Below are 22,571 nucleotides of genomic sequence, written 5' to 3' on the forward strand. Positions count from 1 at the left end.
AATTTCCAGCAAACAAGCTAGAAGATTCAAGGGAGAGTCTCCCTTATATCCGCCAGAGAAATCATAGCCCTACTAACACTTTGATTTCAGACTTGAAAGGCTCCAGCTGGAGACTGACTTTCTGCTGTTTTGAGCCGCCCAGTTTTTGGCATTTTGTTACAGCCACCCTAGGAAACTAACACAGAGCCTCCATGAGAGTATTTCCATTCTGAGCTGCTGAGTAATCTGAGCCATCTGAAGGGTGTGCTGGTGGTGTCCTTTGATTAGCCTGAGATCCTTCAGTCCATTAACTTCTGTGATGACTACTCATTTTCCCAATGAAATGTGGTTACTTCTTCAAAAAAAAAAAAAAAAAAAAAAAAAACAAGTGGAAAGCAGTTAGCCAGTCCCAATTCTATCATGTCCTATTAACAGGGTATGAAGTTCCCAAACCAGAAGTCATCTTCAAGTTGGAACAAGGAGAGGAGCCGTGGATTTTGGAGAGGAAAACCCCACATCAGAGCTGTTCCGGTGAGTGAGTACAACCCAGACAGATGGGGGACATGGAGACACTTTTCTTTTCCTAAAAGGCCTATGCCTTTAAAATGCTATTATTGCTACCTTCTTGAAGGATTTCAACTTTGGAAACTGCTGAAGAAGAGTGAACATTGGCCTTTTAGGTACCCGACTGCTCTCTCCCTTTATTTCCTGTGATCAGCTGTCTTTTTTGGCTGGCTTTCCTCCTGGGGAATTGCTACAATTCCTGCACTCAGGATCATATGCCAGGCTTCCTCCCTATAGATCTTGTTTCTTTGAATGTTCTTTCCTTCCATCACATTTTTATGCTTCATTACCTAAACCCCACCCTCAGAGTCTTAGATTTTTACAATATATACTGTCAGGTTTTAATGGTTTTGCCTTCTCTGAAAACCAGTTGATTGCCCCATTCCTGTTCCTCCAAGGACCTTTTCACTTTCTTCCTCCTCATTTTCTTCTTAACTCTAAGATACCAGTAAACTCATCCACAACCAGCCTCACTTCCTCTTCTCTTTGAAGGTACTACTTTCAGATACCTTACTCCTCTCCACCTCCCCTATTGCCCTGCCTCTCTCCCATCTTCTGACTTTAGGATCACTGTCACTTAGCATTTTTGTCTTTTTTTTTTAAGATTTTATTTATGTGGGTGCCTGGGTGGCTCAGTTGTTTGGGTGTCTGCCTTCGGCTTGGGTCATGATCCCAGAGTCCTGGGGTTGAGTCCCACATTGGGCTCCCTGTTTAGCATAGAGTCTGCTTCCTCTGGCCCTACCCCTGCTCATAATTTCTCTCTTTCAAATAAATAAAAGCTTTAAAATTTTTTATTTATGTATTTGAGAGAGAGAGAGAGAGAGCAGAGCAAGCACAAGCAGGGAGAAAGGCAGATGGAAAGGGAGAAGCAGACTCCCTACTGAGCAGGGAGCCCAACTCAGGGCTCGATCCCAGGATCCTGGGATCATGACCTGAGCCAAAGGCAGATTCTTAACTGACTGAGCCACCTAGGTGCCTCAGCATTTTTGTCTTTTAAATAAATTAAGTGTATTGAGGTCTAGTTTATGTACAGTAAAATGTATCTATTTAAAGTATGCAGTTTGATGAAAGCACATACTGGTTTAACCACCACCCTAATCACAATATAGGGAATATTCTGTCTCATAAAAATGAACCTCTGTGTCCCTTGCAGTCAGTATGCACCACCACTTTGGCCCCAGGCAAACCATTAAATGCTTTCTGTCACTATAGGTTAGATTTGTCTTTATTAGGGTTTCATATGAGTGAAATCCTACTGTAATACCCATTCGGGTCTGGCTTCATTTGTTCAGCTTAATGATTTTGTGATTCATCCATGTTACTGAGTATATTGAGAGTTTATTCCTTGTAAATGCTGAACACTATTCCATGATATGAATAGATTGCAATTTGTTTCTCTCCATACCTGTTGATGACAGGTGGTTATTATTTGGTTATTATGAATGCAGCTGTAGTGGACATTCTGGTATGTCTTTGACCATATGCTTACATTTCTCTTGGGTAAATACCTAGGAGTGGCACTGATGGGTCATATAATTGTATGAATGTATGATTGTCTTCGTAAGAAATTGCCAAACTGGGGCACCTGCGTGGCTCAGTCAGTTAAGCATTTGCCTTCAGCTCAGGTCATGATCCCAGAGTCCTGGGATCAAGCCTCATATCTGGCTCCCTGCTCAATGGGGAGTCTGCTTCTCCCTCTCCCTCTGCCCCTCCCCCCAGCTGGTGCTCGCGCTCTCTCTCTCTCTCTGTCTCATATAAATAAAATCTTAAAAAAAGAAATTGCCAAACTACCTTCCAAAATGGCTGTATGATCTTACACTTTCAGCAGCAGCACACGAGAATTTCTGTCACTCCACATCCTTGCCAACACTCACTGCTATAGATCTGTTTAATTTTTGCTATTATAGTGGATGTGTAATGGTATTTCATTATTATTTTAAGTTGCATTCCTCTGATGAGTAACGATAAGTATCATTTCATGTGCTTATTGACCATTTGTTCATTTTTGTTTGAAGCATCTATTCTGATATCTTTCCCATTTTTTAATTGGGTTATTTTCTTAATGAGTTTTCAGAGTTGTTTATATTTGCTGGATGTAACTCCTATGCCAGATATATACATTGCCAATATTTTGTTACAATTTATGGCTTTCACTTTTCTTACTGGTGCCTAAACAAAAAGCAAACATTTTGATTTTGATGGAGTCTAATTTATCATCTTTTTTTAAAGGATTTTATTTATTCACGAGACAGAGAGAGAGAGAGAGAGAGAGAGAGAGAGAGGCAGAGACAGAAGCAGGCTCCATGCAGGGAGCCCGATGTGGGACTCGATCCCGGGACTCCAGGATCATGCCCTGGGCTGAAGGCGGCGCTAAACCGCTGAGCCACCAGGGCTGCCCTAATTTATCATCTTTTAAAATTTTCTAGTGCTTTCTGTGATCTGTTTAAGAAATCTTTGCCTCCCATAGAGTCACAAAGATTTTCTCATGTTCCATAAGTTTTAGCATTTTATCTTTCTCAGTTTAGACCTACAAATCCATTTTTATCAGTACAACATCCACTTGTTCCAGAACCATTTGCTGAAGAGATTTTTTTCCCATTGCATTTCCTCGTCGTGCTTTTCAAAATCAATTGACTTTATATATGTGAACCTATTTCTGGACTCTTTATTCTGCTCAATTGATCTGTATGTCTTTCTGTTTTAAAATGTAGGTTTTAGGGGCACCTGGGTGGCTCAGTCAGTTAAGCAGCTGCCTTTGGGCCAGGTCATGAGACTGGGGTCCTGGGATCAAGCCCCAAGTTGGGCTCCCTGTTCAGAGGGGAGTCTGTTTCTCCCTCTGCCCCTACCCCCCATGCTCACATGCTCTCACACACACTCTCTCTCTCTCTCTCTCAAATAAATAAATAAATAAATAAATAAATAAATAAATAAATAAAATCTTTCAAAAATGTAAGTTTTAATATTATTTGGGTCTGGTGAGACCAACAGATCCAGAGATGACTGCCATTGAAAAGATAATTTGTAATTCACAGTTCCCAAGAGGAGGAGACCTGCCACACCATGCAAGGCCACACCAGGAAACACTAGGGTCCATCAGGAGGCCAAAGTTTTAAGGGGAAAGCATGAACAAGAGCCTTTATTGTTATTTTCATGGGAAAGAATGGGTGAAGCAGAGTAAGCAGGCTGGGGAGGCTGAGTATTGACTAGTTTGAGTCATTTCAGTGGGGCACCAGAGATGTAGGGACTGTCTCTAGTTACCTGATACCTGATACTGAGGTGAGGGCAGGAGGATGGTAGCTCAACCTGTGAAAGCTTAACAAAGGAGGAGAGTTGGTGACTGTGGGCTCTGGATTAGTTTGCATATGAAAGATGTGCTGTAACGGAAGTCATTTGCTATCTCTAGGAATTAACTAGCACTGAGAAAGGCAGTTTCTTCAGGATGAACAAGGAAGGCACCAGATGGTAGAGCATCAAGAATACAGAAATTACATAAAGAAGATGTGATATATAGAAAACGGTATATTACTCAGCTATAAAAAGGAATGAAATCTTGCCATTTGCAAGAACATGGATGAAACTAAAGAGTATTATGCTAATGTTACAGAAAGACAAATACCATATGATTTCACTCATATGTGGAATTTTTTAAAAAGATTTTATTTATTCATGAGAGACACAGAGAGAGGCAGAGACATAGGCAGAGGGAGAAGCAGGCTCCCTGCAAGGAGCCTGACGCAGGACCAGATCCTAGGACTCCAGGATCATGCCCTGAGCCGAAGGCAGAAACTCAACAACTAAACCACCCAGGTGCCCCTCAAGGTGGAATTTAAGAAACAAAACAAATGAACAAAGGGGAAAAAAAGAAACAAACCAAGAAACAGACTCTTAACTATAGAGAACAAACTGATGATTCTCAGAGGGGAAGTGGGTGGGAATATGGGTAAAAGAAGTGATAGGAATTAAAAAATTCACTTATGATGAGCACTGAGTAATATATAGAATTGTTGAGTCACTATATTGTACACCTGAACCTAATATATAACACTGTATGTTAACGATGCCGGAATTCAAATTAAAAACTTTTAAAAAAAATACAGAAAACAGTTAATATACTGTCCTTTTGGCAAACCCATATATTCTTTATTACTATAGCTTTTATAATGAGTCTTGAAATCAGGCAGGATAAGTTCTCCAACTTTACATTTTTTTTAAAAAAATGACTTTGGCTTTTCTAGGTCATTTGCATTTCCATATAAATTTTATAATCAGTTTGCTTTTTTTTTTAAAGCCTGCTGAGGTTTTGTTTGGAGTTGACGCTATAGATTAGTTTTAGGAGAATTGATATTGTTGCAATATTGAGCCTTCTAATCCATAAGCATGGCATATTTTCTGCATTTATTTAGATGTTTGATTTCTTTCAGCAGTATTTTATTTTTATTTTTATTTTTTAGCAGTATTTTATAGTTTTCTTTTGTTGTTGTTGTTGTTGTTGTTGTTGTTGTTGTTTTATAGTTTTCAGTGTAGAAATCTTCTGCAGGAATGCCTAGGATGCTCAGTGGTTGAGCATCTGCCTTCGACTCAGGGCATGATCCCGCAGTCCCGGGATTGAGTCCCACATGGAGCCCAGCATGTCCCAGCATGGAGCCTGCTTCTCCCTCTGTCTGTGTCTCTGCCTCTCTTTCTGTGTGTCTCTCATGAATAAATAAATAAAATCTTTTAAAAAAATCTTCTGCATCCTTCATTGAATTTATCCCTACATAGTTTTTTTAAAATATTTTATTTACTTATTCATGAGAGACAGAGAGAGAGAGAGAGGCAGAGACACAGGCAGAGAGAGAAGCAAGCCTCCCACAAGGAGCCCGATGCAGGACTCTATCCTGAATCCTGGGATCAGGCACTGAGCCAAAGGCAGACGCTCAACCACTGAGCCACCCAGGTGTCCCTATTCCTACATCTTTGATGCTTTTTGACACTGTGGTAAAATGACATTGGTTTTTTTAGTTTATTTTGGATTGTTCATAACTAGTATAAATTGCTCATGATAGATTTTTGTACATTGACTTTGTATCCTGAGACATTCCTACATTCACCTATTAGTTTTCTTGTAGGTTCTTTGAGGTTTTTTATGTAAGTAATCATTATCACTTTAGAGACACTTTTACTTTTTCCTTTCCAATTTCATGCTTTTTATTTCTTTTCTTATTTCACTAACACCTTCAGTTTGATGTTAGATAGAAGTGGTGAGGGCATGCTTGCCTTATTCCCAATATTAGAGTTAAAAAAATCATTCCATTCTCTATTATGTTTTTTGAAGCTGCCCTTTATCAGATTATGTGAGTTCTTTTTTAATCCTAGCTTGTTGAAGAGCTTTTTTTTTTTTTTAAATCACGGTTACATGTTGAATTTTGTCAAATCCTTTTTCTTCATCTTATTAATCATATGAATTGTTGCTTTTATTTTGTTAATATGTGAGTTGATTTTCAAATGTTAAATTAACCTTGTATTTCTGAGATATTAGTTGATTATAATGTATAACCTTTATTTTGTATATTGTTGGATTATATCTACTGATATTTTGTTTTAAAGTATTTGCATTTTTATGAGTGATACTGGTTTAGTTTTTTTTTTTTTGCAGTGTGTTTGTCAGGTTTTGGTGTTAGGACTATGTTGGACACATAAATGGTTGTGAAGTGTTCCCTTTTCTGTTTTCTGTAATAGTTTGTGTAAGATTGTTATTTCTTCTTTTACTGTTTCATGGAATTCACCAGTGAAACCATCTGGGCCTGGAATTTTCTTGATGGGAAAGTTTTATTTTATTTATTTATTTATTTATTTATTTATTATTTTTTTGGAAAGTTTTAATAATAAATTCAATTTCTGGAAATAAATAAATAAATAAATTCAATTTCTGGGATGCCTGGGTGGCTCAGTGGTTGAGCATCTGCCTTTGGCTCAGGGCATGATCCTGGGGTCCTGGGATCAAGTCCCACATCAGGCTCCCCGCAGGGAGCCTGCTTCTCCCCCTGCCTGTGTGTCTCTGCCTCTCTCTCTCTGTGTCTCTCATGAATAAATAAATAAAATCTTTTTTAAAAAATCCACAAATTCAATCTGTCATAGACATAGAGTTACACAGATTTTCTCTTTCATCTTTTGTCAGACATAGTTGTATTTTTCAAAGAATTTGTCTATTTACTTTATGTTGTCTAATTTAATTCTGTTGTAGTCTGAGAATACACTCTGTATGATTTCTGTGTATGGTCTATGTAGGGGGATGTTCTATGTGTCTCTGAAAAGAATGTGTGTTCAGCTGTTCAGTGTTGTATTCTATAGTGTATAAATCGAGTTGGTTGCATGTTGTTGAAATCTATTGCTTAATGAATTGTATTCTACTTGTTCAATCAATTATTTATAATTTTAGGGAATAAAAACTGACAGATTTTAAAGTTGTTATAAGAACTTTATAAGTTAAAGTTATAGGATAAGAAAAGGCCCTAGAATAGCCAACATAGTCTTTAAAAAGAAGTGTTAAAGGATCCCTGGGTGGCACAGCGGTTTGGCGCCTGCCTTTGGCCCAGGGCGCGATCCTGGAGACCCAGGATCGAATCCCACATCGGGCTCCCGGTGCATGGAGCCTGCTTCTCCCTCTGCCTGTGTCTCTGCCTCTCTCTCTCTCTCTGTGACTATCATAAATAAAAAAAATAAAAATAAAAATAAATTAAAAAAAAAAAAGTAAAAAGAAGTGTTAAGATTTACTGTAAAGCTACAATGATCCAGGTAGTGTGGTTTTGATGTAAGGACAAACAGATACATAAATGGAATAGAAGAGAAAATCCAAAAATAGACCCACTACATATATGGACAACTGAGTTTTGTTAGAAGTACAAATACAATTCAGTGGGGGGAAAGGAATTTTGTTTTTGAACAAATTGAGCTAGAACAAATGGATATCAGTATTGGAGGAAAAATACCCTTGAACTCACACCATATAAAAAAATAACTTGAGTTTAATATGATTGAATCATTTCTATTAGACCCACCTATCTAAAAGATATAAATCCTGTTAACTATGAAAAACATACTTTAAAAACTACTGAAAGAAAGACAAATATCATATGATTTCACACGTGTGTAATTTAAGTAACAAAAGAGATGAACATATGGAAAGGGGCAAAAAAGAGAGAGAAGCAAACCATAAGAGACTCTAATGATAGAGAACAAACTGAGGGTTGATGGAGGGAGGTAAGTGAGGAATGATACCCATGGATGTTGGGTATCAAGGAGGGCACTTGTTATGATAAGAACTGGGTATTGTATGTAAGTGATTTCTCACTAAATTCTGCTCCTGAAACCAGTATTACACTATACCTTATCTAACTGGAATTTAAATAAAAATTTGAGGAAAAAAAAAACAACTGAAGACACTGGATAGTGACCAAACAAACATTTTTCTGGGTCATCTTATATTGAGTAATTTTGGATTGTTATCCCAAATATTATCAAGATTCTGCTATAATAACACCATTTTCTGTGATATTCTTCCGTGTTGTTGTCATAGTAGTCAGTTAACTCAAACTGGAGATGCTGCCTCACCTATGGTGGGTAGCAACTTAGATCTCTGTTCAGACTTCTTCTGACTTCTAACTCCTCTTCAAAATCCACTTGCTTTTGTTCACTCTACCATTACACGTTTTGTTTTGTTTTCCTAGAGAATACAGTTACTATCCATAGAGGACTTTTTTTAAGGAGCCTACTTCTCCATACTAGAGGTGGAAATTTTTTAATTGATTCTTGTACATTGATCCTGTATTCTGACACTTGCTGAATTCACTTATTAATTCTAGTGAATATTTTTGTAAATTCCTTACAAAGTTTTTGCATCAATTACCATGTCTTTTTATCATTTCCTTTTTAGTCTGCGTGCCCTTTATTTTTATTTTATCTTAAGGGCAAAAGCTTTCACTCTTTCAGCATTGAGTATATTAGCTGTGGTTTTCCTTAGATGTCCTTTATTAATTTGTGGCAATTTCTTTCTATTTCTAGCTTGGTGAAGGTCTTTAACATGAATGGATATTGGGTTTTCCAGATGCTTTTTTTTTTGCCTTTATTAAGATGAACACTTTATTCTGCTGATATGGTGAATTTCACAGATTTTCAGATGTTAAACTGACTGCCTTACTGGGATAAACATTACTTGATCATGATTATATTATCTATTTTATGTTTCTTGATCAATTTGCTAATATTTGGTAAGGATTCTTATCTCTCTGTTTAAATGAGGTATTAGTCTTTAGTTTTGGGGGATATTTTGCTTATAATATCTTTGACTTTTAGTATCATGTTAATGCTAGCCTCATAAAATGAGCTGTGAAATTTCATGCCTGCTCTATCTTCTGAAAGACTTTATGTAAAACCGCTATATTTGCTAGGATTTTTAAATCTTCACTCCTCTGTTTTTTTATTTTGTATAAGATTGCTTTAAATTTTATAATTTTGGGGCATCTGGGTGGCTCAGCAGTTGAGTGTCTGCCTTTGGCTCAGGGCGTGATCCCAGGTGCAGGGATTGAGTCCCACATCAGGCTCCCTGCAAGGAACCTATTTCTCCCTCTGCGTATGTCTCTGCCTCTCTCTGTCTGTCTCATGAATAAATAAATAAAATCTTTTAAAAAGATAAAAATAAATTTTATAATTTTTCTCTAAATATAAGATAAAAATACACCAGTGAACTCATATGGGTCTGAAGTTTTCTTTGTGGGATCACTTTTAATTTCAAATTCAGTTTTTTGTTTTTTTTTTAATTTATAATAGTCACACAGAGAGAGAGAGAGAGAGAGGCAGAGACACAGGCAGAGGGAGAAGCAGGCTCCACACACCGGGAGCCCGACGTGGGATTCGATCCCGGGTCTCCAGGATCGTGCCCTGGGCCAAAGGCAGGCGCCAAACCGCTGCGCCACCCAGGGATCCCCTCAAATTCAGTTTTTTAAAGATTTTATTTATTTATTCATGAGAGACACAGAGAGAGATAGGCAGAGAGAGAAGCAGGCTCCATGCAGGGAGCCCAACGTGGGACTCGATCCCAGGACTCCAGGACCAAGCCCTGGGCCGAAGGCAGATGCCTAACCACTGAACCATCAAGGGATCCCCAGATTTTATTTATTTATTGGGAGACAACCAGAGACAGGCAGAGAGACAGGCAGAGGGAGAAGCAGGCTCTCTGCTGGGAGCCCAATGCAGAACTCGATCCCAGGACCCTGGAATCACACCCTGAGTCAAAGGCAGATGCTCAACCACTGAGCCACCCAGGAGCCCCTCAAATTTCTTCAATAGATATAGAAATATTCAGATTTTCTAGTATTCTTCTTGTTTTGATTATTTGAGTTTGTACATTTTATCTATGTTACCAAATTTTTGGCATGTGGTTTTTTCATAATATTCCTCTATCATTGTTTTAATGTTTTTTGTATCTTCCACAATGTACTGTCTTTCTCTGAAATTGATAAAACTTCAGTTCAACAGGAATATATTAAAAATCTATATTTTTGTGCACTTAATAATGTAGCTTCAAAATATATAAAGTGAATATTGACAATGCTAAAAGGAGAGATAGACAAAATGCATAATTATAGTTGGAAAGTTTAACATACCTATCTCTATAACTAATTTTTGTCTATTTACAGACGAAAGAATCTTTAAGGATATAGAAGATTTGAGGGCCACCTCGGTGGTTCAGTCGGTTGAGTGTCTGACTCTTGATTTTGGCTCAGGTCATAGTCTCAGGGTCATGGGATCTAGCCCCACCTTGGGCTCTGCACTCAGTGGGGAGTCTGCATGAGATTCTCTCTCTCCCTGTCCCTCTGTCCCTCTCCCCCCATTCATACTTTATCTCTCTCTCTCTCAAATAAACTTTAAAAAAGATAGAAGATTTGAACTTGATAAACCAATATAACCTAATTGACATACCATAAGTCACTGCATCCCACAACTATAGAATATACATTTTTTCAAGTGCATGTGCATACTGAGCAAAATAGACTCAATTTTAGGGTATAAGACTTATTGCAACAGATTTGAAAGGATTGAAATCATATGCTAAATGTTCTCTAATTACTATTGAAATAAATTAAAACTGAACAGAAGACAACCAGAAAATATCCAAATGTTTGAAAAGTAAGCAATACACAAGCAAATATCCCGTAAGTCGAAGAAGAAACCACAATGGAATTAGAAAATGTTTTGAGCAGAATGATAATGAAAATATCAGGAGTATCTAGGTGGCTCAGTCAATTAAGTGTCTGAGTCTTGGTTTCTGCTTGGGTCATGATCTCGGGGTCAAGGGATCGAGCCACTGTCAGGCTCTGCACTCAGTGCAGAGTCTGTTTGAGCTCTCTTTTTCTCCCTCTGCCTCTCCTGACTCTCTGCCCCTCTCCTGACTCTCTCTCCCCCCCCCATAAATAAATAAAATCTTTAAAATAAATAAAATCCAAAAATAATAATAATAAATAAAATAAAATAAATAAAATCTTTCTACAAACAAGCTCCCAGCCCGCATGTCTTCATCAGTGAATTCTTCCTCTTATTTAAAGAAAGAATAATACCAATATTATTCAAGTTCTTTTGAAGACAAAAAGAGAGAGAGTGCACTTCCCATCTCATTTGATAGTAAGTGGAACTATATTAGATTGAAGAATTACACTTCTCCAAAAGATATTAAGAAAGTAAATATGAAACCACAAACTGGGAGAAGATAATTACAATACATAGATTTGATAAATGACTTATATTTAGAATATATAAAAAAACTCTTAGAAATCAAAAAGAGAAAGGCAGGGATCCCTGGGTGGCGCAGCGGTTTGGCGCCTGCCTTTGGCCCAGGGCGTGATCCTGGAGACCCGGGATCGAATCCCACGTCGGGCTCCCGGTGCATGGAGCCTGCTTCTCCCTCTGCCTGTGTCTCTGCCTCTCTCTCTCTCTCTGTGTGTGACTATCATAAATAAATAAAAATTAAAAAAAAGAGAGAAAGGCAGACAACCCAGTAGAAAAAGAAATGGATAAGAGATATGAACAGGTACTTTTATTTTTTTTAAGATTTTATTTATTTTTTCATGAGAGACACACAGAAAGAGGCAGAGACACAGGCAGAAGGAAAAAAAGGCAGCCTGTGGGGAGCCTGATGCAGGACTGTGGGACTCAATTCCAGGACCCCGGGATCATATGTTAAGCTGAAGGCCGATGCCTCAACCACTAAGCCACCCAAGTGTCCCGAACAGGTACTTTTAAAAGAAATATCCAAATAAATGGTCATTATATATGAAAAAGTGCTGGGGCAGCCCGGGTGGCCTAGCGGTTTAGCACCACCTTCAGCCCAGGGCCTGGTCCTGGAAACCCGGGATCGAGTCCCACGTCAGGCTCCCTGCATGGAGCCTGCTTCTCCCTCTGCCTGTGTCTCCGCTCTCTCTCTATCTGTGTGTGTGTGTGTGTGTGTGTGTGTGTGTGTGTGTGTGTGTGTGTCTCATGAATAAATAAATAAAATCTTTAAAAAAGAAAAAATGCTGTGCATCGCTGCTTATCAAGGAACTGAAAATTAAACCACAGTGGGACAACCCTACACAGATACATACATATAAAAGAATGGATAAAATTAGAAAGACTTAACAATATCAATACTTACTCGAGTATTTGGAGCCACTGGAATTTACATACATTGATGGTAGGAATGTAAATACCTTCAACCACTTTGGGAAACAGGCAGTATCTACTAATGCTAAATGTATGGCTTTCCTGTATCCCAGCAATGCCACTCCTAGGCATTTACTTAAATGAATATATATGTCCACTAAAAGAAATGTACAGAATGTTCATATTGGCATTGGCATAATTGCGAAAAAATGCGAAACACCCCAAGTGTCCATCAGCAGGAGAATGGGTTAATATTGTGCTATTTTCTTATAATATGATAATACATGGCAATGAAAAAGAAAGAGCTACTGACACACACAAGAACTTGGATGAATCTCAGAAAAGTGTATTGAACGGAAAAGCCAGGTATACAGATGAATACTATATATATATATATATATATATATATATATATATATATATATATATGTGAAGTTCAAGGACAAGCAAAACTAATCTATGGTGATAAATGATTAATGGCCTATGATCAGAGTGGTGATTATCTCTGAGAGTCAGTTATTGACTGGGAAAAGCTGCAAGGAACTTTGTGGGACAATTAAAATGTTTTATATTTTCATTTAGGTAGAGGTTACATGGATATATACATATTAAAAACTCATTGGTCTCTACAGTTAAGATCTGCATTTTACTATGTAGAAACTATACCTCAATTTAAAAAAAAAACAAAACAAAGAATTTTTTATACACATCTTACAAGCCATTGAGATTTTTCCTTGGGGATATTTATATAGAAATGGTACTACTCGATCATTGAGATATACATGAAGTACACAAATATGCCCATTTCGTTACATCTATGGCAACACTTGGAATTATCCAGATTTCTTATTTTGTGGCCAATCTAATGAATGTGAAGTAGTATTGTTTCTTGTTCTTTCTAATATTGGTTATCCATTTGGGTTTCCCCTTCTGTGAATTGCTTGTTCCGATTATTTTGTCTTTTCTAACTATATCATTTTTTTCTTCTTGATTTGCACCTAATTTGCTCATTTCCTTTTCCATGGAGGCTTTACCCCCATTGAGATACCCCTGGTTATGGGTGCTGTTTACTATCTTCTGGGTATTTGTTCCTATAGTAATTAACTCAAAGGAGTCTTCCATTCTGAACACTTAAGCTTTTTATTTGTATTCTGATGACTTCTATATTGACACCACTAGTTGGTATATTATAAGTGGGTTCTAGTATGACATTTACCTGCATATTAGACAATTCTCATAGAATATTCTACTTTATTCATCCTTACTAGTATGTGAAAAATTGGCATCATCATTGCCCAAACCAGGAACCCTCATGTTCTAAATTCTGTCAGATTCTGCTGTTTTCTTGTTTGTTCCCTCTTAGTTATCTTCTCTAATTACTCTGCAATTCCTATTTTTTTTTAAAGAATACTATTCAGATGTACTCTCATCTTAATTCCTATTAGCACCACCCAAAAACAGATGTATATTTTCTTATGCTTGGATTATTCTGTTCCTAATGAGATTTGCAGATTCTATTCTTGTATCTACTTCATCTTAAATCCTCCTGCTATATTTCATTACCTAAAACATTGCCATTATCTTTGGCATCAGCTTAATAAAGTAAACTTACAATTACTCTGTATTATATAACACATGACCAGTGTGGCCATGTATTTCCATTTAAAGTTGTATCTGTTTGTGATCCTGGGGTCCTGGGATCAAGTCCTGAATCGGGCTCCCCACAGGGAGCCTACTTCTCCCTCTGCCTGTGTCTCTGCCTCTCTCTGTGTGTCTCTTATGAAAAAATAAATAAAATCTTTAAAAAATAATAAAAATAAATAAATAAAATTGTATCTGTACAGTTCCTTAATTCATGCTTTCCTCAAATTTTCACCTTGCCTTTAATGCCTACCATATATGAAGTTTATCTCTGCATCTAGGATCTTTATCTTGTGTTCTGCCTAAAGTAATAGACGCTTTAATTTTGTTTCATTTAAAGTTATCATCTATCCCATGGAATGGCAAATTCATTGCTCTTCTCCATTTCTCTTCCTCTATCTCTCAGATACTTCTGCCCCTAGTAATTTTGAAAGTCCCTGAAAACAAGAGCCTCTATCTTATTTTCATTATTTGAACACTAAGCATGAAGGAAATACTTAGCACTATTAACTAATTGAGTTTGTGGGGGATAAGATCTTAAGAGTTTTTTGCTATATTTCAGAGTGTTTTTAAAAACTTGACTGAGAGGTTTCAATTGGACATAGATTATAATTGGAAAGTAAAAATAATGAAAAGTCATACAAATATTAAAAAAACAAATATTAAAAGTTTACTGCTTGTGTATTGTGTTTCTATTATAACAGAAATCTATTAAAATGATTGGCAAAATGAATAGCACAGAAGGTGTCTGCTTTTGAAATTTAGGGGAAAAAAGTCTCAGTAGCAATATGATCAGATTAATTTTCAAAGTAAAAGACTCAAAAATGCTTAATGAAGCATGAATACCTTTTAAGGGGCACAAAAAAGGCACAAAAGAAAATGCTAAGCAGGCTAAATGGAGGAAGAGGGCATGAATGTGTCTTTTGATTTAAGAATAAACGGGACTTTTGGAGTGGTAAATAGAATGCAAGCTTGCACACACAGCTGTTATCTAGACTGTTGACTCTCCATTTATATACTGTTCATTGAATCTGTGGGCTCAGGAAAGGTGTAGAGGAGCTTATTTTTGCAGGAGCAGATTTTTCTTTGGCTCCCCGCCCCCCCCCCCCCCCCCCCCCCCCGCAGGAGCAGATTTTTTACAATGAAAATTGGTACTGGTGATCTAAACATTGTCTGATACATGAGGGGTTTAGAAGTTAACTTAATTATCCATAAGTTATACTTTCTCTATATATTTATAAGTTAAAGTGAAAAGCAGAACCACTTTTGAAGCCATGCCTAGGAATCCAGTTCTTAATATCTACAGAATAAATTAAAGCCAAGTGCATGAGAATAAAAATGCAACTTAAAAATAAGAGGATGAGATTTTGGATGGGATATGTATCTAGAATACAATATCAAAGTGACCAACAGGGGAAAACTGGATTTGATGACTCAGAACATTCTCACTATCTCACATCTCTTGCTAATGAAATAATGTGTAATTTCTCCACTTTAAAATTATCGAGAATCTAATACACCTCATGCATTATGCTGGTAATGGAAATAATCTGTGATCCCCACTCTGGATGAAAATAGTATATTAATTAAAACTTATTTGCAGTAATAAGGAGATTATAAGATGGTGACTTAAATGCTAAAGAATTTTACTTCTCTCTTATATAAAGTTTCTAATATCACAGCCTTTGGAACACTTCGTTGCTCATGTTTATTCCAGATTCTGGGTTCCTTCCATTAACATAACCCCACCATCTCTTTGGGGTTGTGTGTGTGTGTGTGTGTGTGTGTGTGTGTGTGTGTGTGTGTGTGGCATCTGCATATTTGTATCTGTGTTACTGCCAAATCCAGCAAGAAGGTAGAAGAGGGTGTAGAGAAAACATGCCTGCTGTCTCCATGCTCTGGCTTGAAAATGGCACCCATCATTTTCTCTCACATTCTGTTGATGATAACATTGTCATGTGGCCATACCAGTTTTCAGAGGAGGCTGAGAGATGTTATATGACTAGGCAGCTATATGCCTGGCTACTACTCTGTTAATACAAAAGGATGGTGGAACAGATTCTAGTGGACAGCTTTTAGTCTACCACAGATACCTTGTTTTTTCTCTGATTTCATGCTACTTTATTAAATATAAATATTTTCAGGTCCAAGAAAACAATTGTACCTAGATGGAGAGTTGGAGTATAAATAGCTATTTATTGTTTGTATAGGTCAGGATGGCTATGACTACAGTATTTTCCTATAGACATGAATAAATTAGTTTTTTCTTGGTTTTATTGAGATATAATTGACATATATCACTGTATACGTTTAAGGTGTACTCATAGTGGCTTAACTTAAATACATTGTGAAATGATTACCACAAGAAGCTTAGTTACAGGGACACCTGGGTGGCTAAGCTGTTGAGCCTCTGCCTTTGGCTCAGGGCGTGATCCCAGGTAATGGGATCAAGTCCCACATCAGGCTCCCCATGGGGAGCCTGCTTCTCCTTCTGCCTATGTCTCTGCTTCTCTCTGTGTGTCTCTCGTGAATAAATGAATAAAATCTTTTAAAAAAGGAGAAGCTTAGTTATAGTCCATCTCATAAAGATACCAAAAAAAGAAAAAGTGTTTTTTTCTTTGTAATGAGAACTTTTAGAATCTACTCTGTTAGCAAATTAAATTGGTTGTTTGATCGCATTAATTTGGTATTGCTGCTAACAAGTAAAAAGGAACAAGATTAATGAGGATTTAGAATCAAAGGCTAATGAGAACTTAGACTGAATCATCCCCTCCAAACCTACTCTCTCCACAGATATTCTCCCTCAAAACCTTTGTCTTTTTAATCTTCAGTCTATGTTATATCCAAGCCTCCAACCAAAATAGAACTAGATTGCTTATGTTGAACTCCAGCCTTCAACACTTAATAACTATGTTTTAGGGCAAATTATATAAATAATTATTCTGAGCTTCACTTTCCTTATCTATAATAGGTGGATTAATAATAGAAAATACCTCAAAGGGTCTTTGAAAGGATTGAGTGTGTGTGTGTGTGTGTGTATTAGAGTAATACCTGGAACATCATAAATGTTATGCAGGAACTTGGCACACTGTATGTGCTATATGTGTTTTTCTTGTCATCACTGAGGTCATCATCATCATATTTACCAGTTTCCCTGTATTCAATTTTGATTAGCTTATGTGTACCTTTTATTTTTTTTTTAATTTTTATTTATTTATGATAGTCACAGAGAGAGAGAGAGAGGCAGAGACACAGGCAGAGGGAGAAGCAGGCTCCATGCACCGGGAGCCCGATGTGGGACTCGATCCTGGGTCTCCAGGATCACGCCCTGGGCCAAAGGCAGGCGCCAAACCGCTGCGCCACCCAGGGATCCCCTTATGTGTACCTTTTAATCCTCTGTTATCTATTCTTTGTGTCAATTTTACTTTTTCTTTCTCTTTTTAGATGGGAGGTTTGGGATTAAGACCCCACAAAAAAGAATTTCTGGAAAAGCTTCATTTCATAATGAAATGGACGGTGAAGATACAAGAGACGATTCATTGTATTCCATTTTAGAAGAACTGTGGCAAGATTCTGAACAGATAGAAAGATATCAGGAAAAACAGAGTAAACCTCTGAGTCATTCTGCTTTCATCAATAAGAAAGTATTGAATACAGAGTGGGATTTTGAAAATAAGGACCATGGAAAATTTATTCATCCAAGCCCAAATCGTATTCCTTCACAGAAAAGACCCCAGAAATGTGACTCATTTGGAAAGAGTTTTAGGCATAATTTAGACTTACATATTCCTAGTAAAAACAATGCAACAAAGAACTTTGATAAAAATATGGGGCATGGTCACGTTTTCACACAGGGCTCTTCTTATACTAACCATGAAAATACTCGTACAGGAGTACAATTCTGTGAAAGTGATCAGTGTGGAAAAGTCCTCAGTCTCAAACAAGCATTCAGTCACAATCTGAAATTTCCTGTTGGGGAGAAGGCAAATATGTGTACTGATTTTGGGAAGATCTTCACCCAGAAGTCACACCTCTTTGCACCTCAGAGAATCCATACTATGGAAAAACCTCATGAACTTAGCAAATGTGTAAATGTGTTTACACAGAAGCCACTACTCAGTATATATCTGAGAGTTCATAGAGATGAAAAACTATATATATGTCCTGAATGTGGGAAGGCTTTCATCCAGAATTCAGAATTAATCATGCATAAGAAAACTCATACTAGAGAAAAACCCTATAAATGCAATGAATGTGGAAAATCATTTTTCCAGGTGTCCTCTCTACTTAGACATCAGACAACTCACACTGGAGAAAAACTCTATGAATGCAGTGAATGTGGGAAAGGCTTCTCCCTGAACTCAGCCCTCAATGTACATCAGAAAATTCACACTGGAGAGAGACACCACAAATGTGGTGAGTGTGGGAAAGCCTTTACCCAAAAATCAACGCTCAGGATGCATCAGAGAATTCATACAGGAGAGAGATCTTACATATGTACTGAATGTGGGCAGGCCTTCATCCAAAAAGCACACTTGATTGCCCATCAAAGAATTCATACTGGAGAGAAGCCTTATGAATGCAGTGACTGTGGGAAATCTTTCCCTTCTAAGTCACAACTCCAGATGCATAAGCGAATTCACACAGGAGAAAAACCCTATATATGCACTGAATGTGGGAAGGCCTTTACCAACAGGTCAAATCTCAATACTCACCAGAAATCTCATACTGGAGAAAAGTCTTACATATGTGCCGAATGTGGAAAGGCCTTCACTGACAGGTCAAATTTCAATAAACACCAAACAATTCATACTGGAGAGAAACCCTATGTTTGTGGTGATTGTGGGAGGGCCTTCATCCAGAAGTCAGAGTTAATTACACATCAGAGAATTCATACTACAGAGAAGCCTTATAAATGTCCTGAGTGTGAGAAATCTTTCTCCAAGAAACCACATCTCAAAGTACATCAGCGAATTCACACAGGAGAGAAACCATACATGTGTGCAGAATGTGGGAAGGCGTTCACTGACAGGTCAAATTTCAATAAACACCAGACAATCCATACTGGAGATAAACCCTATAAATGCAGTGACTGTGGAAAGGGCTTCACTCAGAAATCAGTTCTGAGTATGCATCGCAATATCCATGCATGAAAGTACCCGTTTCTTAAAAATGAGAAAGCCTTATCCCAGAAGTCAGGTCTTAGTGTATATTATAAAGTCCATCCAAGACAGATCCTATATGAATACACTGCATGATAAAAAGCATTCATCAGGCTCTCTTACCTGACATGAGAAAAATTATTCAAAAGAGATCCTCTCAAAATGCACAGAATAAAAGGGACTTTTCATATTTACATGCCTCACAAAAGATAATAGAACTCATACTGGAAAAAATGCTGTCAGTTTGATGCATTAGGAAAACCTTTCCTGTAGAAAGTATTATAAGGCAAATTGTTATCAAATTCTTTATAAATGGAGTGAGCAAAAGTATATAAATGACAGTCCTGTGTACTGTGTTATATTAAGCAATTTAAAGTGGCAACAAAATGAAAGAACAGAAGAATGTATTTGATGTGTAGACCAACTCTCAGTTCTGTAGGGTGTTTGTGGCAGAAGACATTGCACCACAGGAGGGATAATTGAATTGAAATTATTGTTTTGAATTTAATATAATTGTGTCTGTCAAATATCTTTCCACAGTTTTAAAGCCATTATGGTTTCATATATACACACACATCTACAAATACAATCTTACTTTAATACATAACTCTAATCCTATTATTCATACTGGTTTCCACAACATTGTTTATCTTTTTTTCATTGTGCTACAATGCAAAAGAGCCACAGACCTCTCCCAACCTTTTATGCATACCCCTTTGAAATGTTACTTTTTTTTCTTTTATTAAGAGGTAGAGCTCTCTCTATTCCTTGACCCTGAGCTTGGCCATGTGATTTGCTTTGGCCAATGTACATTAGCAAAGAGATTCAAGAAGCTGGAGAGAAGTGTGTCTTGAGGCTTGTCTTCCCTTGCTGCTCTTTCTGAGATCTTCATGTGAAGAAACTCAAGAGTGCTCTGCTGGAGGATGAGAAACCACATGTAAAAGAGATAAGCCAGCACAGATGAGGCCTCTTAGATCAACTTCCAGACATGAGAGTGAGACCGTCCTCAACCTCCAGCCCCAACCAAACTGGCCCACACCAAAAGAGCCATACCAGTTACCCCAGCCAACCTGGAGAATCATGACTTAAATAAAATGATAATTGTTTTAAGCTACTGCTTTGGGTAGTTTGTTGCACAGAAAATGCTAAGTAATACCTAAAAGTGTATACTTGTGTGTGTGGGGGGGTATTATACAAAACATAAGACATGTGGCATTAGCTTTGGGCCTGGGTGGCAGATGGAAACTGGAAACAATGAGGAAAACTGTTAAGAAAGGCTGGAAAAGATGGCAGCTCATGTTTTTTACTAAGGAAAGAATAGCAAAATAGTCACCATGCTCTGTGAGAAGATAGAGAATATACCAAATGAACTTGTGGATCTGGCTAAGGATATCTCCAACAGAATGTTGGAAATACCAATTTGCTTCTAAAAAGCCGCATATGGCAAGGTACCAAAGGAGAGATGAACTACAGAAATAACTGTACCATTTACAAGCAGAGAATTAAAAAGAAATACAAAAAAGCCAGGACTTGCTGGGTTGGAAAATAACTATTCCTCACACCCTCCAGTCTCTCCATTCATCAGAATATTCTCAAGGTGAAAAATGGTCTCAGGTTAGAGATCAAATCATGGATGCGGCTCTAAGACCCTTTGTTAAAATGTGTGAAATATTTAAGTTGGTGTTTGGGAGACTCTCTCAGCTAAACCAAATGGTTTCTAAAAACTTCATGACACTGTCTGTCCAGCACCCTGATACATTGCTGATGTAGAGAGGGGCCTGTCTTAAAAAGAATTGTTAATGTGGCATTTGGGGCATGGAGTAAATACAAATGAGATTCACAAACACCTATAAAGTTTCTAATAGAGTTTTACTACCTCCAAGTTGGACTTAAAGGAATTGAAACAGTCCAAAATGAAAAGCAGCCTTGGACTACCTTCTCTAACGTCTATGAACATGAAGCAAGCAGAGAAAGTTACTCAGCTGCCGTTTCTTATGGGAAAAGACAGATGTCTCAAAGAGAAAACCCAAGAACAATATATTAAAATGGACTGGGAAGCTGTTCCCAGATAGAACTGTGACCCAATCCAGAAACATCTGCCCCTGGAGTGGGCAGGGGAAACCTGACAACATTAGCTCTGTGGGATTTCAGAATTGTTATGGAACAGTGATTAACATGTGCCTCTTATTCTTCCCTTCTTTTAAATGAGGGTATCTACTGCAGTTCACCAATCCTTATGTCACCATTGTGTGTGTGTGTGTGTGTGTGTGTTGAATGTGTGTGTGGGGGGGTGGTGATAGTCATATAACTTGTCATTTAGCTCACAGGTCTCTGGATCAAGAAACTGAGAAATTACACCCAATTTCTGCTTCAGCCACATCTGAACCTTGATGCAGGTTCAGACTCGAGGTCCTGGATTTGAGCCTGATGCCAATTTGGGATGAGAAGTTTGGAGGTCTTGGAATGAGGGTGAACATATTTTTGCATGGTGTGGTAATATAAATAATTAATGACCAGAAAATAGATTGTGTTAGATAGAAAAATGTTACAAATTTCTACCATCCCTCTATGTGTGTCCCTTTTCAATCTTTATTTTGCTTTGTGTTTCAGTTGGAATAATTTCTGTTAACCTATCTTCAGGTTCATGGATTTTGACCCCTACCCTGTTCAATCTGTTTAACCCCTACTTCTGTTAGGTCTACTGATGAACCCATTAAAGGCATTCTTCATCTCAGTTATGTTTTGTTTATTTCTAGTACTCCATTTGACTCTTCAGGTTTTCATTTTTCTGATGAAATTCGCCATCTGTTCATACCTGTTGTTCACATTTCCCACCATCCTCCCTAACATATTAATCATTGTTAATTTAAATTCCCTATTTGATAGTACTAACAACTGGGTCAGCTGAGTCTGGATTTTTTTTATTATTCTGTCTCTTTACAGTGGACTGTTTTTTCTTTCTGTTTTGCATCTAATAATTTTTGGCCAAATTTCAGATGTTGTATGTAGGAGAGTAGAAACTGAGGTAAATAATATTTATTCCTGGACATAGTTATGACGGCTCTTCTTATAAATCATTAAGGAGGGAGGGGGTGAGTTCATCTAGTCAGAATTTGGTCTGGGTTTAGGTTTTGTTGCTGCTATGGTATCTTCATTGTACCATAGATGTCAAATTTCTCAAGTATTACCTTGGGCTTAGAGCAGGCAATGGTTTTCAAGATAATTTTTCTCAATATTCTTATACCACACTTGCCTTTAGGCCTTTCCTGTGTGCCTGCAACTCAGGGAAGATCTCTCTCTATGCCCTTGTCTCTCTCTTAGTAGTAGACTGCTGTTATTACTTGGTTCTTGGTGACCAGATGAGTAGGGGGTCAGGAGTTGTCCTGGGCCAACCTCACTTTTAGACAGGCCTTATATCCCTAGGTCTTCAGGGTGGGGGTTTTTCAGTGATCTTGCTCCTCCCCATTGGTATAAGGTCTTTAATGGTTTCAACTCAGGATGATTAACTGCCCTTCCCCCATGAATGGAAGTTGTTTTTTTTTCCTTTTCCCT

The 22,571-nt window shown here is 37.6% G+C and overlaps 1 protein-coding gene across 1 annotated transcript in view; it reads left to right on the forward strand.

Annotated features, from left to right (window-relative positions):
- ZNF81 (zinc finger protein 81) overlaps nt 1-21,753 on the forward strand; it is a 30,057-nt gene extending 8,304 nt beyond the window's left edge. Inside the window, 2 exon segments of the mRNA XM_038587320.1 lie at nt 415-510; nt 17,302-21,753. Coding sequence (XP_038443248.1) covers nt 415-510; nt 17,302-19,010 — 1,805 coding nt within the window. The 3' untranslated portion in view covers nt 19,011-21,753.
- Nucleotides 21,754-22,571: the final 818 nt, after the last annotated feature.

Source organism: Canis lupus, chromosome X, assembly GCF_011100685.1.
Source record: "Canis lupus familiaris isolate Mischka breed German Shepherd chromosome X, alternate assembly UU_Cfam_GSD_1.0, whole genome shotgun sequence".
NCBI lineage: Eukaryota > Metazoa > Chordata > Mammalia > Carnivora > Canidae > Canis > Canis lupus.